The sequence below is a fragment of the Vipera ursinii genome, assembly GCF_947247035.1.
Source record: "Vipera ursinii genome assembly, chromosome: 3".
NCBI classification, from domain to species: Eukaryota; Metazoa; Chordata; class Lepidosauria; order Squamata; family Viperidae; genus Vipera; species Vipera ursinii.
The window spans coordinates 40,100,268-40,118,471 of NC_139516.1; the positions used below are offsets into that span (position 1 = coordinate 40,100,268).

The following is an 18,204-nucleotide window of genomic DNA, read 5'->3' on the forward strand; positions in this document are numbered from 1 at the left end:
TGAAGCATTTTATGACATCATACAAAATGTCATAAAAACACATCCTGTGGTTAACTACTGATGTTTGACTGTGCTACACAGTTCAATATGGGCTACTTTCAAGGCAGATACATCTCTGAATATTTTCCTGAATTTTTAAGAGCTTTTCAAGTCCATAAGAAGTTCTGCTGTTGTTGAAGGTACTAAGGAAACTGGTCAGGAAATATCTCTGAAACAATGATCCAAAGGGTCACAGATTGTCTAATATTTTCTAAAGGTGAATTCTCAGGGTGGCTATTCCAAAAAGTGCATCTAATATCAGAAAATATTAGGATTTAAGTAGTTATTAATATGAATAGGACAATCAATGCTAGGTATGGGAGGAAAAATTAAGAAGGCTTCAGTGACATGAAAAATAACAAGAGATTTGGGAAAGAATAAACATCCAACATTTACATTTTCAAAACAGTTGTCCAAATTAACTCATCTGAGAATTTGGTCAACCCAAACTGACATGGAACGAGAGGTTGTATGGTACTTTCAACACATCCCAAAATTGCAGTTCATCACATCCTTTATTTTTGGAAATTTTCTAAAACCTTGGCAAGTTTTTATTTGGATGTCCATTTCTCACAGCTCACAACCAAGGGGTGCCTAATAAATCATATGTAGTTTGTTATCTTGCCACACAATGGCTAATCCCAGTGAATTAGGGCAGGGGTGTCAAACTGCCAGCATCATGCGGAGGCCACACCCACCCCAGCTCCGGCAATGCAAAAAAGTCCAACACCACAGCAATAAGGTAGTATAAGAGGGAAATTGCACTGAAGGCAATACAGGTAGTCCTCGATTTACAACAGTTTGTTTAATGGCCGTTTGAAGTTACAAGTGACATGACCATTTTTCACACTGATGACCTTTGCAGCATTCCCCTGGTCAGGTGATCAAAATTCAGCTGCTTGGCAACTGACTCATATTTATGATGGTTGCAGTGTCCTGGGGTCATGTGATCACTTTTTGCAACCTTCTGACGAACAAAGCCAGATTCACTTACCAACTGTGTTGCTAACAACTGTAGTAATTCACTTAACAACTGTAGCAAGAAAGGTTGTAAAGTGGGGCAAAACTCACTTAACAACTGTCTCACTTATCAACGGAAAATTTGGGTTCAGTTATGGATGTAAGTTGAGGACTACCTGGATCTATCCTTTGTATTCCTCATATAATACCTGCATCCTACCATAAAGGCTTTTAGCAGTGAATATGATGGGATTTCTTTGCAAACATGCATAGGATTGCCCTGTAGGCAGGACCATTGTCAATAGCCATTACATTTGAAGAAGGGAGAACTAATTGTGAAGAAAACAGACGTGCCTGTAGCAATGTAATACATGCATTATCTAGCCTACATCTAAGACTAGATTCACACTCAGTTTACTAAATTCACTAATTGTACATGGAGATTTGTATGTGTCATACACTACAATGCATTCCTTATCTCTTCCTTGCATAATCCAAAGGTTTCCCAGATGTAATAATCCCCACCCCACAAGAGCTGGTTTTTCCCCCTCACCTATCCTGCAATCTCTGCCCACGTATATTTTATTCAGGTAACTTCTATATTGCTTCTGTATTACAACTTACTAACCACAGCTAGCTTCATATTGCTCCAGGAAAGCCAGGCAGAAATGATATTTACCAATCTGTCCTGTCTCTGTTTAAAGTAGCTAGCCATTGAATACAGTTTTGTTCATTAACTGGAACACAGCATCTATGCAAGTTGTGCAAGTATTTTTAAAGATTAACTCTGAGTTGTCAGAATACATAGCAACTTGGGAACCACAATGCATCCACAAGTGAGGGGGCAGTTGGGGAAGCCACAGGATCACCAATATAAAGAATGTAATATGATTGTATTTAATGAATAGGCACTTAAACAAAACTGTGGAATATAATATATTCATAAACAAGGTTGCTAAATATATAATATAAGGATATGTTTAATGATGCCCAATACCTGGTTTTACTGAAGCAACCTTTCTCTGAGAGGAGGAATTCAGAATAGAAAAACTTTCAGAAAGAGAGAAACTCTAATATTTTTTCTACCTATTATTTTCAGTGGCTTTTTCATTCTTTGCAAAATGAAAACTTGCAAACATAAAGATGAATTTGAAATGGCAGTAAAGGATATTTGGAATTAGAAAAAAGAAATATAAAAGGAATGAAATTTCCCACACATAAAGGCTTTAGTCATTCTCAGTCTGGTGTCTTGAAGGTGAGTTGGACGACAATTTCTATTGAACAATGTTGATGTGCATGTTGATTACAAAACACATTTGCAAGGCACCTGGTTGAGAAAGGCTGATCTGCCCCTATTATTTGCTAAACTAAACATATCCCCTTCTTATAATAATGCAAAATAAGAATATCTGGGAAACATCTTCCTTATCAGGAAGCAAAGAATAAGAAAGCCGAAAATCTAAGAGACTGAACTAAAATGCTCCAGTAAACCAAAGGCTATGATGTGTACAGAATTTGACAGTAATATGGGCATGGTCAAGTTCCATATTGTTAGTTAGCTGGTTATTCAAATGGAAGAACATGAGATAAGTCAGCTGGCTAATTCTTGGGTTTTGGACACTATGTAGACAGTTGTAGACAATCTGCAAATCTCTCACCCAAAGACTTCCAAAATTATGACATGTTGTTACACTGAAAAGAAGCAAGAATCCCTGTCAGCCCTATCGTTTATAAGGCAACTTCATTTCCTCAAACATCAGTTGACTGCAACAGTTTAGTGTACTTAGTATAAAGTAGGGGGTGATAGAGAATATTTTTGCATCCAGAAAGTACAGCATTTAATAAATTTCTTTCAATGATCAAGAAGATGTAGACGTTAGGATGGTGATGTGATGATCTTATTTCAGAAATAGAATTTTTGATCCTTTCTTCATTTTTAGAGCAGTAAACAGTGGTATCTTTAACATTAATAGGTACATCAAGCTGTTAAGAGAATAATGCACCAGGAATGTGGCAACACAATTAATTCAAGTCAATTGATCTTTATTTAAAGCAAGGCTTCACAAACAGCCTTCTTGAGAGATTTTTTTTAAGCCAGCTTCTTGAGGTTGAGATGAAATATTGGAATGACAAAGATACAGTATACCTCTTTCATATGATCTTAGTCAGATGTTAGAGTTTTCTCTACAATTTAGCCAGGAAACATTTAACCCAAGGAACAACACCACCAAAGCTCTAATTCAGACATGTCAAACACAAGGCCCGAGGGCCAGATCTGGCCCTCAAAGAGGTTTCATGCAGCCCGCAAAGCCATTCTGGACACAGTGAGGGAATGGCCCCCACTGCCTTGGCCCTGGCCCAGAGACCCTCCTTCTTCCAGAGACCCTCAGATCTGTCCCACTCCTGCCCAAGCCCCCATAGGCACCCTTGATGCGAACGATGTAGAGCTGGCCATGCCCACCCAGTAGGCCATACGCACTCTAGCCATGCCCACCCAGTAGGCCATGCCCACCCAGGCCATACTCACCCGCCCCCCTGAGGGCAACCACAATGCTGATGAGGCCCTCAATGAAATTGAGTTTGATACCCCTGCTCTAATTAATAGTATTTATTATAAGAACTGCAAAAGATAATTTATTTAATATATAGCAAAAGAATTCCAATAAATTCCAAGGAGATGCCCATTTATAGGCAATAAAAACTTTTGTCCCTTTCTTTATACATTTTTTTTAAGTTGAGAGGCGGAGAATGGCCTCTTTGTGAAGGTGGGACAATCTGTATCTATGTCCATCATTTTGATAGCTGTTCTTCCTCTTATCATTATGAAAAATAATTCTTGCACCAGACTCAGAAATTTTTTTAAAAGTAAAAGCCTAATTTAAGATGTGATTTGCTGATCTTTAGTCAACAAAGTTGAACTGCATCATCTGGTTTCTTACAAATGTATCAGAATGGGCTTGTGCCTCTACTAATTCTTGGTATGATATACCTTATACCAGTTTTTGTTAAAAGGGAGCCAGGTATGTTGGAAACAAATGTGGACAGCTCTCAGAATTCCTAGCCATGCTACACTTTGAGATCTGTCATTAATTATGTAAGACTCTGGTTGTGATTGGCACTAAAAATGCTGTGCATGTGTGTTTTTTACAAAATAAAAATAAATAAATGAATATGCCTAGTGCTCTAGATTCATTGGTAGCAGTATTTAGTTGGGAAACAATCTTGAATTCTAATGTTTGCATCCCATACTTTATCAATATTTTCCAAAGAACTCTCAAATTGTAACCTCTAACTCTGAGGATTATACAGAATGAAAGCAATAAATAAGGAATCAATGAGAACAACTTCCGTAAATGAAGGTGAGTATTAGGAGATAGATATACTCTGTATATAAATTCAGAGCTACCTAAATGGCTAACGTGAGGGCTCATTTGACTTGGAATGCAAAAGGACTAATAGTTAAGAGGTTTTCTCAGATATTCTTACAATATTTATTCAAGTCAGTTCAAAACATTCAGGATTATTTTACTATTGTAGTTAAACTCTAAATTTCCCCATCAGTGTGCTGTCAAGGTTAAAAATCAAACACTAAATTAGTGTTTCTCAAACTTGGCAGCTTTAAGAAGTTTGTCAACTTCCAAAATTCCCCAGTAAGCACGCTGGCAGAATTCTGGGAATTGAAGTCCAAACATATCAAAGTTGACAAGTTTGAGACATTGCACCAGCTAACAAAATGGTTCATATCCCAGGAACTCTGTGAAAGAATTCATCGGTGATAAATTTGATCATATTTCAACTCGTTACTCAGAGATAAGATGGAAGAAAAGCTAAATCTGTTGAGAACTTGCAGGGAACCTTTTACAAAATTGGACATTCCTGATGATTGGCTTGTATTGGTAAAAATTACATCTTCCAAATCAGTATATAATTAATTCAGTAGGTAAGGGATATTTTTCAGATTTGTAGAGCAATGTTGTGTCATTTTTCTGCATTACGCATGAGAGGTGTAGCTGTATTTTATGCTGAGTACATCCATAGCTTTAAGGGAAGTATAGGAGAGAGGGAAGAACCAGAGACTAGATCCAGAAATCTTTGAGTCAGTGACACCCACAAGTCCACACCCATTGCAAGTTGAGTAACTTGTGTTTACTTTGCAATTCATTTATGCAAAACTAAGGTGAGGTTCAAGCTGAATTCAACTATTTTTTTAGTCCATGCAGCATAAAAAAGTTGTAAACATTACTTTCAAGGAGCTGTTTAATATATAGGCATGGAGGATATCTCAGATAGTTAGCTTTCTCAAAGAGGGCACCCATGCTTCAGATGTAACTTTCCCAAGTACTCTGTACTAATTACAAGTATGGATGGACAAGAGCAATATTATATCCTATAGAGCAAATGTCTTCAGTCTTGGTATGCAAATTCCAACTTTTCAGCGGTACATGAGCCGACTAAGGAAATCTGGCAAATAAAGTATGCAGTTTGGGAAATGGGGTCACAGAAATATAGCAATAAAATGTTCTCTTTCAAAGGATGTGCAGTCCAATGTTAGCAGTAGAAGAATACAGAGGCAATTGTTGGAAATACAAGAAAACAGCTGACTGAATTTTATTTCAATACTGGTATTGGATTAATATTGCTAAGACAGCAGATCTTTTGTGAAAAAAGTGCATTGATCTATGCATTGATATATTTATATTCCACTTCACTCTGCTTGTTTTCCCTGCTCAGGGAGGATTTGATATAGCATAGGCTGAATTACCCTGACACAAGATAAGAAGGAAATATGTTGTGTACGGGACAGATTGCTCAGTTTTGTATATATACCAATAGAGCATGGAACCAGTTTTAGATATTTGTGCAACAAAGAATAAAAACAAACATTGATCCACTCTTCCTAATTTTTTCTTGAGCTTATTTTGGAATGACACAGAAAAGTGGATCCTGGGCTAAAAATTAAATATAAAAAGGAAGCAGAGCCCTCTGAAATATTTTTTGAAGACTAATTCCATAATTAGGGGGCATGGCAAGCAGTAAGAAGTCCTTCCTTTTGGACCTTGCATTGCCTAGGCCAGGGGTAGGCAATCTCGGCTCTTTTATGACTCATGGACTTCAACTTCAACTGAGCCATGCTGGCTCAGGAATTCTGGGAGTTGAAGTCCACGAGTCATAAAAGAGCCAAGGTTGCCTACCCCTGGCCTAGGCTGTTCAAAGTTACAAGTTATACTAAAGCCTCTCATGATTCAACTGTGTTTTCATTTTTACAGACATATTATCATATTTATACCTTACGGCTGAAGGTTGAAAGTGTATAGGGAATGTAAAGAATGGCAACAAAGATGTCTTTTGTAGATTTAATTCCTTAGCTCTTCGGTCAAAATATACACACCTACTCAATCTTGACAGCTTACCACCCCACCAAAGAAAGAATATTTGAATATAATCGGGACATCTCAATATACATATCTGTACTGCTCATACCTAGAATAGATCCAGTGTCAATAGATATTATCTCAAACTGTGATAGAGCTTACTAATTAAACACTTAAAACTATTTTAGTTAATTAGGAACAAGTCAAAGGATAAAGCTTCCCATTTCCTTAATTTCGTAGAGTTTGCTCTTTCTTTCTCTTTTTTGGGGAAAAAAAGGGTTGTCAGACCTGGGCTGCAAAAATCAGGAAACTGGCAAATAAACCTCTAATTCCTTGCTGCCGGCTGGTGATTGTCCAAATTTTTGCAGCTCAGAACGAAAAGCCCTAAACCAGAAGCAACATTCCTTGATACTGAAACACTTTTAGTATATGTGCTGTTGAAGCAAAACATTTTGTCTCTGGAGCTAACATATGGGCACAAATTATGTAATTTGGTGGCCTTTAAAGACCCCATTTATGAAAAATTTTGTTATGCAGTTTCCATCTATTGCATTGGTTTTTGCATTCAATTCCTCTGGACAATCCCTGGCTGTAGAAAATAAGTGTTGCATGGTTGCCTTGGTGGAAGAGATTTTAAATTTGCCAGGATTAATTCTATCATGGACACTCTGCATTCTAAATGAATTCAGAGTTAGTACCCACCCATCTGAGCCTGAAGGCTATTATATCACAATTACAGGCTACAAGAGAGAATTACCACCTACAGAACAAGTGTTTTGCTGTCATCACCATATCCATCTAAAGGCCTCCTGATGGCTGCAATCAGAACAATTCTAATCCCGTACGAAATGACAAACATTTGATTAAATTGTCTCAGGAAATCAACTTCTCTTTAAACAGTGCTTTTAAGAAGCTACAATTGGAATCTGCTGCACTCATTCTTCTTATGTTTAATTATTTGAGACGGTGCAAAGATCCAGGCTGCTAGCTTGGTTTTACAGGTTACAACATGTTTCCATTTCATCCAGTCATTCTTACCAAATATGTAGCGTAGTTTTCTAGCTGAATTGTTGCTTAATATAGATCTCTTGGAGTACAAATTAAAAATGCCCACCAATGCCACCCCCCAAAAAGCTCTGATGGCTGGATCAGTTCTACAGTACAGAGCCTGTTCAGGTGAAAGTCCACAGCTAAAGTATAAATCACTTTTCCTTCTTCTTCCCACTCTGCCTTGAAAACTGAAAGAAGCCATACTGACCTGAGGTTTTCAGGCTGTCAGAGTTGACCTCTTGTGTGAAGATCCAAGGAGGGTTGGTGGCAAAGAGAGAACTGGTGGAATTGTTGCTGGCATGCTTTTTCCCAAAGAGTCGGCTAAAAGTTCCCTGGACTGAATTATGCTTCTTCATCCTTATTTCTGCTTTCCTTAGTGTTTTTTAGCTCCTCCGCTTAGCAAAACATATTTCCAGTTTGCGCAGTTACCACGTAGCACACAGAGCTCCGGCAGGTGTTACTCTGAGGAACTCTCTTTTCAGCTGCTTTAAAGCTAAACCACCTGAGCAGGTAGAGAGGGCTGGATGCTGTTGCCTGGCCACACCCCACAGCAGCTCCTTCCGTCACATTCTTTCCTTGCTGCTACAATAAGTCATTGTTAAGCCCAAAGCAGTTTGTTACCTCTGAACTGGTGAAGGTCTTCCCCAAGGCAGTGCCACGTCCCAAGTATGACTATAAGCTTTACAGTGCTTCCCTGGAAAACTGCAAAAAAAAACCAAAAACCAAGCACACTGTCCAGATGTTCAGATTAAAACCAAGTAAATATGTATGCATTTGTTAGCAATACAGATTCTCCAGCCTGCCAGGTCAATATTTATTTAACTTTATAACCTTCTCTGTTTGTTAAAGGTTTAGAAGCAACATTTGTAAGTGTGCATTTTTAAAGAAAAATTGCTGTATTTTCTTTTTAAGTAAGTTTCATGCATGCAAGAGAACTCAGCCATGGCAGAAGCTCAGAAGTGGAGATCTTCAAGGGCTACTGAAAATCTGGAATGTGGCCATCCTGTGCCATCCAAACATTATCAGCAAATTGTCACGTTTAATGTCACTGAAAGGGACAATGGTGAATATAATTTATATTAGAGCTGCCGAAGCAGGTGCTTCAGGGTACACAAGCATATTACTATTTGTAGGAACTCCCTAAAGCAAATGTGTCTTTTTGGGAGAGCACAGTGCAGCTGCAGAAAGTAATCACACAGTCCTGGGAAGGGGAACAGTTGCTTCAAAGAGCTGCAGACAAGTGCTTACATGAGCACCTCCAAACCTTCCAAAGCACTACGTGGCATTGCATGTAGCTATACATGAAGTGAAATCAAATTTTGTTCACCTGATCCCATTCATATTTTGCAGGGCAGCTTCCCTAGGAAGTTTTATATGTGTGGAGGTATCTAGACATGATCCTGAAAGAATCTTTTATGAAGGACTTAGAGAAGCAATTATAGACAAGTAGTCCTTGGCTTACAACAATTTGGACTAGAATTTCAGTTGTTAAACTGAATAAAGTCACATCTGATTTTATTATTTTTTTGCCATGGTTGTTAAGTGAATCACTGTAGTTAATGAATCACGTAGTTGCTGAGCAAATATGGCTTCCCCCATTAACTTTGTTTGTCAGAAGCTGCCTGGGAAAGTTGCAAATGACCCTGGAAGACTGCAACTTGCTGGTCGCCAAGCACCTGAAGTTTGATCACATGACCATGGGGATGCTGCAACAGTTGTTAAGTGTAAGGACCAGCCATAATTAACTTTTTTTCAGGGCCATTGTAACTTTGTATAGACCTTAAACAAATGGTTGTAAGTCAAGGACTATCTATGGTTTAGAGCAGCGTTTCCCAACCTTAGGAACTTGAAGATGCGTGGACTTCAACTCCCAGAATTCCCCAGCCAGCTATGCTGGCTGGGGAATTCTGGGAGTTGAAGTCCACGCATCTTCAAGTTCCTAAGGTTGGGAAACGCTGGTCTAGAGCAGGAGTAGGCAACCTTGGCTCTTTTATGACTCGTGGACTTCAACTCCCAGAATTCCTGAGCCAAATAGTGTTAATTTCTCAAATGTACTGATGAGATCATTTGGTGACAGCTAAATACGTCTATTCAGAATAAAAAGTAGAGATTTTAAAAAAAAGTTTAAGCTTCCTATTACATATGACCACATTAGGATGAAATAACCATTCCTGAAATCACAAAAGAATATATAGATTTTCTTTCCATTTAGAGAGAAAATGTAATGCACCAAATCAAATCTTTCTTATGAACATTGACCAGCATAAGGAGAGTGGGGTAGAGTCAATTAAAAAGCATAGAAGATTCATCAGAGTCAAAAACACAAGCACTGTGAAAAATGAAGTCATAAAAATATATTAAAACAGAAAATACATACAAAAAAGCAAGACTATAAAATAATCTAAAAGGAGGGGTTGGAACATGCATGTAGGAGAGCATAAAGATTAGTATGTGGAAAACTATATCTACCAAATTAGAGAGCATTCTGGTAGAAGAAGATGCTCATTATGTCTATGGCACAGGCATCATCTGACAAATTTTAAGTGCTACTACTCAGAACCTGGCAACACTGTATTTTGTATCAGGGTTGGTACCTGAAAGCAGCAGAGAAATATAGAATTGTCCTTGCTCTCTGGGTATTTGTGCAGTACTGGTGATTTGAGGCTTGTACAAATGTCTCTGTAATACAGGCACTGGAGAAGCATAATCTCTGTTTTTTCTGTGTCCAGAGGTACGGGCATATTTTTCTACAGGGAAGGAACCTTCCTATATTGGCCTTCAAGACATTGTGCCAGAGTAAAGGGCCTCCAGTGTTTAAGTTAAGGGGAAGCAAAGTACCTGTTGGATTCACTGGCACATCATGTCTGCTACACACAATTTAATGAGCATTTTGGCCTGATCATATCTTATGCTGAGTAGAAGACTTGGAGAGATGAGATTTTAGTTTCCAATTCCCATTTCCATGTGGACTGAAAATCATTACTCATCATTTAAATTGCCTGTTAAATACTGTATGTACAGAGGAAATAATTATTCTTGAATTCACAAAAGAATATATCTATAGAAAAATATAATGGACAAAAGCTGCTTTTATTTGAGATTATGAATTTTACTATTTTAGCATTTTTCAGTTATTAAATACAGGGGTAAGGAGAAATAGGTAATGATTCACAATCTATTTCCAAAGGTTTCTGTTCACCTTTCAGCTTTTGAGACTCTTTTGTAGAATGCTTGATCAACCCCCATCCCACTTTTGTAAATCCATTCTGGGCCTGGGCAACAAAAAATTAGCTACCGGTTCTGCCAAAGTGGTGCGAACCGGCTGAATCCCACCACTGACTAGGGCCTTCTAATTGGGAATCCAGGGAATAAATAGAAACTAGACGGATGAGAAATGCTGTGGACTAGTCCTAAAAATATATAAGCAAGAATGATAATTTAAAATAATTAGTTATTTTTATCTCTTAAAATCTTGTATTTGTCTATAAAAATTAAATGTATGAGACTGTAGTAGTTATAGTTCTTAAAAAACAAAGTATATTTATGCAGCTATGAAGCCCATCCCCGTCTACTTCATTTCATCAGCAGAAAGTACATCAATATGAAAGACATCTGTTAACCAAAATATGCTGTCATACTGCATATTTTAAAAAAATTAGCAAGCTAAAGCATTAAATTCTTGAGACATTAAATATTTATGAAACATTACCTGCTGTTTAAAATGTAATATTGAGAAATGTTTCATATGCTTACAGCTTTTTCTTACAACCATAATTTGCCAGAACTACTTGAAATACTTACAGTTAGGGGAATGAAGCTCCATTTAAATTGAAATGGACATTATTTCTTGATAAACCTGACTAAACTGTCAATCAGAGTGTAAATTTCATTTTAAGCATTGTTCCAATTGCAAGAAGTATCTTGCAAGTATATTTAAGTTTGATGGACAAATATATCAACAAATCAGAGGGAACACCCATGGGATCACCACTTTCAGGACTCATAGCAGAGATTCTAATGCAATGTCTAGAAGCTATAACTCCCACGCATACAACCCAAAGTATGGATCTGGTATGTGGGTGACATCTTTGTCATACTGTAATAAAAAAGAAACAAGAGAAGACACATGAATCAACCAACAACATCTTCAGAGGAATAATACTCACAAGGGAAGAATAAAACAACAATACATTATCCTTCTTGGATATTTACATTAGCAGAGGTAATGATGGCAAATTGGAAACGTAAGTTTATCACAAAATCATCCACACTAATCAAGTACTCCATTACCAAAATAACAACCTAACTTCCCACAAGAGAATCTGTGTAAGAACATTATTTAGACAAACACAAACACACTGCAGCAATCCTGAAATCAGGGAAAGGAAAGAGATCATCTATACATGTTCCAGCAAAATAGTCTGAGAACTAATCATTATACATTGATTTCTGCATTGCTCAGATTTGTGAATTCAGAAACCAATAGTCCATCTTTGAAAGGTGCTATTTCTGCAACTGGGCCAATCTTCAGAAACGTCTAAGTAGTATAGGGAACAGAAAATTTCACTTAATAATGCTTTATGATTAAAGATCAAACAAATTTACATGTGTTTATTTAGGGATTTGCAGGCTGCCTCAATTTATTACAACTGCTGGCAGTTTACAGAATAACTATAATTAAAAAAGCAAAGTAAAAACAAACAATTTAAAAACCCTAAGGACATATTTCACAGCCTGGTTGTTCATTAAATCCTTCCCAAGCTCTATGAAGCAATTTCAGGATAGCCTAGACTTGTCTCACTATAGATACTGAGAAGAACTCCAGATGACCAAGCAGCACAATAGGAGTACAAAAATCAGCATTTAGTCACTCTTTTTATTTGCCCTTTTCTTTTTAGAATCAGAGAATTGTAGAATTGAGAGTGACTTTAGAAATTATCTAGTCCAGTCCCTGCTAGAGCAGGAGCCACTGAGTATCTCTGAGAGATGACCATTTGGCTGTTGTTTAAAGACCTCTCTATGGTAAAAGAGAACTCTATATCAGGGGTGTCAGATTGCCGGCCCGTGGGCCGGTTGTATCATACGGAGGCCATGCCCACCACAACTCCGGCAATGCAAAAAAAAAATCACAATTCATCACGACACATCATGTGACATGGCAAGTTTGACACCCTTGCTCTATATGATGTGATAGTCTATTCTATTGGCTATCAACTTGTACAGGTAGTGCTTGACATCACCACAATTTAGCCCAAAATTTCCATTGCTAAGCAAGACAGTTATTGAGTTTTGTCCCATTTTATGATCTTTCATTGCACGGTTGTTTGGTGAATCTGACTTTGCTTGTCAGAAGGCTGCAACCATCATAAATATGTGTCAGTTGCCGAGCATCTGAATTTTGACCATGTGACCATCAGGATGCTGCAATGGTCATGTGAAAAATGGTCATAAGTCATTTTAAAGTGCCATTGTAATTTCAAATGGTCACTAAACTAATGGTTATAAATCAAGGACTACCTGTATAGTCAGGGAATACCTCTTAATGTCTAACACAAACTTTCTTCCTTATAGTTTTAACCTGATATTTCTGATTTTCTTTTTTGAAGCAATAGGTAATAGGTTCAAATCCTCTTCTGTGTGACAACCCTTCAGCATGAAAGAAAGATCATAAAATGGGACAAATTTCACTTAATAACTGTCTTGCTTAGCAATGGAAATTTGGGGCTCAATTGTGGTGATGTCAAGCACTCCCTGTACAAGTTGATAGTCAATAGAATAAGCTATCACATCATAGAGAGATTTCTCTTTCGCTATAGCCTTAAGATGGCTATTATTATTATTATTATTATTATTATTATTATTATTATTATTATTATTATTTCTGTAGGCTAAACAGAAATAAAAATTTTTAATCAATTCTCATAGCACTTGGTTTGCAGACATGTTTACCCTCTTGGTTCCTTCTTGTTCCAATTAGTCACTTTTTTAAACTGGTGTCTCTGACTGGATCTGAACTCTGTGCTTCTGTTAATATGTCTCAAGATAAATTTTGTTTTTTTACAATTGCATCACACTGCAAGCTCTTGTTTAATTTGTGGTACAACAAGGACACCCAGAATTATACTTGCATTTTTTCCCTCCCAGGTCTAGAGCTTTATATTTCTTTCTTCAAAATTGCATCCTATTGATGTCAACTCACTGCTAAAACCTATCTAGATCTGCGTAGAACCTTCTCATTTTTTCTCTAAAGTCATCTAGCTTTGTGTCATCTGTAAATTTTATAACTGTTACCCCAACTCCTTCATCCAAGTTCCTGATAACTCCACTTGGTGTTTCTCTCCCCTCTTGAGATGTGATCATTCAGCCAACTGACTTCATCTAAAAGAAGTAGCATCTTATTGGTGTGTTGCCATTTTATGAAGGAAATATAACCCAAAATTCTATCAAAGACTTTGCTAAGATCTGCTATGTCCACTATATCTACAGCATTTTGTGACACATAAAGTTTTTTCCCTCAATGCACTTATTTTCAAGGAGTGCAGCAAAATGGTGAGTGAGAAAAGAAAATGCCAAAACTATTTCTTCACCTTAGTATGATAGCAATTTGGCAATTGCAAGAAAGGGAAGCCAGGAAAGCAGGATGAGGCAGTCACTGCTACCAATGGGAAAACAGACCTCTATCCAATTCCACTGTGAGTTTTAAAGCTGGATTTTGCAATTCCTCTGGAGTTGCAATCGTATTATTGCAATCACATTATCCAGCAATCAAGCTGGAAGTAAATTGATTTGGTTGCTCATTTGTGATAAAGTTCTGGTTGACAGGAGCACAGGTGATCCAGCACTGGTGCCAAAGTGCCAGGTGGTAGTATTCTACAAGTCATAGCTAATGAGAAGAAACTCTTGTGACTATCCTTTCCTCAGCAGCTGCACTGTTCCTGGATGAATCTCAGCTTTCTGACAAACTGGCTTCGCAAATTAAACTATGGCTTTATTTGGATCTGTGACACCAAAATAGGAAGTAAAAGAGGAATTAGGAACTTATCTGAGGAGTTGGCAATATTTGAGGAGTGATTTTTGCATCATGGCTATGTGATACCCTGTTACTGGTTTGCCTATTTGATTAATTATGATTACATGGCAGATCAAGAGGATTCTGATTGATTTGCACAGCTCAGGTTTAATTGCAAACTTTTCAGGCACATATATATTTAGATACAAGATGCAACCATGCAGGAAATTTACTGCAGATGCATGTGAGGCTGCAGTGCACAACTTGAATTGCACCAAACCTTCTCATACCCATATTGCAGCCATTCTGTGGATCAGCTTCCTTGTCCTGAATTCTCCAGAAATGCAGGGAATCACAATGTTTTTGTTATGCATTGCTTCTGTAGTATGATAAAAACCCATCCGAGGTGTGAAGAATGGAATTGTTTTTGTGAGTACGGTACAAACATTCTGGCCCCTTCCTTCTAAATATTTATCTTTCCAATACATTTATAATACAGGTTCCTGAGAAGCTGAAACAATGGGCAGAAACTAGCAAGATGGATTTCAGCATCTTTTTTTTTTAAAATCCCATTTATATCCCGCCCTTCTCCGAAGACTCAGGGCGGCTTACAATCTAAAGCACAATGTGCTTAGCAATAGCCTTCATTCTATGTATATGCCTGCTTATTAGGGCTTTCGGGGGCCCCAAGCGCATTTTTTTTACAAAGTCAGCTTATTGCCCCCAACAATCTGGGTCCTCATTTTACCTACCTCGGAAGGATGGAAGGCTGAGTCAACCTTGAGCCTGGTGGGACTCGAACCTGCACTAATTGCAGGCAGCTGGTGTTACTTAAGGAGGCATTAGCCCACTGCTCCACCAAGGCTCATCTTAATGGTTTACAGGTTGAATTTGAACCAACAGTGTGATGCAACTGAGAAAATGCTATGATATTGCAGAGGTAATCTAATGCGAAGATCAAGGAAAGCTATCCTTCCTCTATGTTGGTCAGACCGCATTTCAGTTTTGGCATTGGCTTTTTTCCTTGGCAAACAAAGCAGAGCCTATCCGGAGGATGGCAATCAAATATGACAGGATGACTGGGAGAAAAACATTATGAGAACTGATTGGAGGCATTGAATATGTTTAACCTGAAGAAGGGGAAACAGAATTTAATGCAGTGAAAAGCAGGCCCAGTAATTTTCTTATATAGTAGAGAAGATATGTGCATGCCAATGTGCAAGGTAAATAGCTATGAAAAATATGCAAGACATATTGCCTGGTATTTGCACTGTTTCATCAAACCTGTTTATCAAGCTATATTATACACACAGGAGAAAGAAAGGAACAGAAATGGGAGGTGCCTTCTAAAAGAGTACTATCTTGAGGAGTTGGTAGAGACATGTACTAGGGCAGGAATGGCTTAGAGAAAATTGAGAAAGCTTTTGATTTTTCACACTACTGGTGAGCTTTAGGGCTTGCTTACTGCTAAGATACTTTATTTTGTCACAAAAATGGTGTAATACTGCTATTTGAGGATTTATTTCTATTGAACCAAGAGGGAGGTCTACTACTCATGATTTTAAAAGAAAGCTATTATGTATTATTATCATTATTAATACTCTCTCCATCAAGAACTTTCAAGCTGGCAACGAATTGTATTGTGTTCCTACACCTCTCCAGGAACTCTTATACTATGAGGATGTTTCTTTTATGTAGTCTTCTGATTCATTTATGGCATTTTCTCATTGCTTAAGCTACCATTTCCCTTAGTGTGAAAGAGAAAAAAATATAAAAATAGCTGCAAAATTTGTTTTGATTGCATGTTGTTTAGCTAGGTGGGCTGTAAAAGATAGGGCACTTTTCTAAACCTTTTATTATATGAAGATATCATATAGTAATTTTGCTATACTCTGAATATATTTCCTTTTCAGAAAATAGCTATATAGTCTCTTAACCATATCTATGCATGGTTAAAATGAAAGTGGAAATAATAGACAATTGTAGGCTAGTTTTCACTGCTCATATTCAAATGGCTTATCCAGGTTCCAATCTATCATTATTTTAGTTTGTGGCATATGGACCACACTAGTACATAAACTGTACAAGGCTTTGACAACTGTAATTTTGGTTTTAATTTTGGTTGTTTTTAATGTCTTGTTCATCATCCAGAGTCCCTGGTTCCCATATAAACCAAATAAAGGAAGCAAATAAACAATAATGCTCCGGCTAGCCTTTTCCACGTTTGGGATGTTGTTAAGGTACTAATAAAAGGGATGGTACTTATTTATGAAATTATCCCCAACCTCATCTCAGGCTAGAAAACATGGATACATTAGTCATTCCACCCATTATAGTCCCATTTCAGCTTTCAATTGTCATATAGAATGTACAATTCTTTCATCTCTTTGTGGTGCAGTGCAGGAGGTAGGAAGGAAGCAACATGAATATACAAAGGGACATTTGCACGTCTTGATTTAACAAACTCAGTTTAGTACAAGGTCATCTGTTTTGTAACTTGTTCTTTAAGGTAATCCTATATTCCCATGACTTCAGTTATGTAAGGCACTGGATTAACTCTAAAAATAGAAAAATCTGATGTAGTTGCTCTTCTACTATGCTCTTCCTTATTTATTTTGACTTGATTTTGAGAATAGGTGGTGAAATTTGCAGAAGCAGCCATTTAGAAGGAAACTTTTGGATATTTTAAAATACCCAACTGTTTTAGGCTTTCTTTGCTCCCCATCTAAGAAGTCTGTGCAATCACATTGCATTTCCACACTCATAACCTTTTATGATGTCAACTAGTCATCACTGTGGCAAAGTAAAACCTATATTCGCTAGTGCTGCTTTTCCACACAACTGTAGAATGACAGTATTAGATATTATAAATCATTAGTGGGAAAGAAATTGTTCGTTCCTTTGCCCGTTACTGGTACAAACCTTTAAACCATGGCATATCATAAATAACCCAGAGACAAGAAGTTAGAAAAACACCCATAGTCAGCTCTTTCAGTCAAGATGTGGTTGGACAAGTTAAGGCTTGCCTGTCATCAGGAAGTGTTTGTAATGCTAAAGCAGAGCCTCAGAATATATGTAGCAGTGATGTTAAGACATCTGAGCATATGCAGGAAGCATTTTTCTCTGAGAACTGAATAAAAGGGTTTCCTGTCAGAGGAAGCCCTTTTCAGATAGGCATTAGACATTGACAATTGCATATAATATTGTATTTGCAGGCTCCTTTAGGACTAGGATTGGTGTATATCTCCATTCAATCATCAAGTTAGAGAACAGTAACCTTTTCAAAGCTTCAATTCCATTTGTAAGAGTTCCCATGATTCCAATCCCCTGGTGTGAAAATCACAAGATTTCAATTATCTCTTGGAAATCACCAAAATATTATTATAGATGATTTGTCATACCTGGTTAGCATTTAGGTGAGAGACTTTCAGGAAATTATAAGGTAAAAGGCTAGACTGGGAAGTTGAAAAGATATCCTGAAAGAAGACACCAACAAGCCTCTTCCATATTGTTGCAAAAATAAAATAAAATAAAATAAAACCCTGTCATGATGTGTCTATAAAATTACCGGGAGTCAAGCTGAACTCAAAAACTTCACCTTTTAATCTACATTGGTGTTGATGGAACCTTGAGGAAAATCAGGCTGCTCTGGACTCTTTATCCACAAATATAATTATGACCTCTAAAGAGGTGCCTCCTTTTTATATAAAAATGTAAACGTAAAGTAACCCAACTCCCATTCCCTGTACCTATTTCTATAAATTTTCATATTTC

At 37.3% G+C, this 18,204-nt stretch overlaps 1 protein-coding gene across 1 annotated transcript in view; it reads right to left on the bottom strand.

The window, feature by feature from the left end:
- LOC310637994 (uncharacterized protein C6orf132) overlaps nucleotides 1-7,966 on the bottom strand; it is a 39,054-nt gene extending 31,088 nt beyond the window's left edge. The window contains exon 1 of the mRNA XM_083358651.1: nucleotides 7,630-7,966. Within this exon, the coding sequence (XP_083214777.1) occupies nucleotides 7,630-7,777 (148 nt within the window). The 5' untranslated portion in view covers nucleotides 7,778-7,966. The remainder of the gene's footprint in view (nucleotides 1-7,629) is intronic.
- Between the last annotated feature and the right edge of the window lie 10,238 nt (nucleotides 7,967-18,204).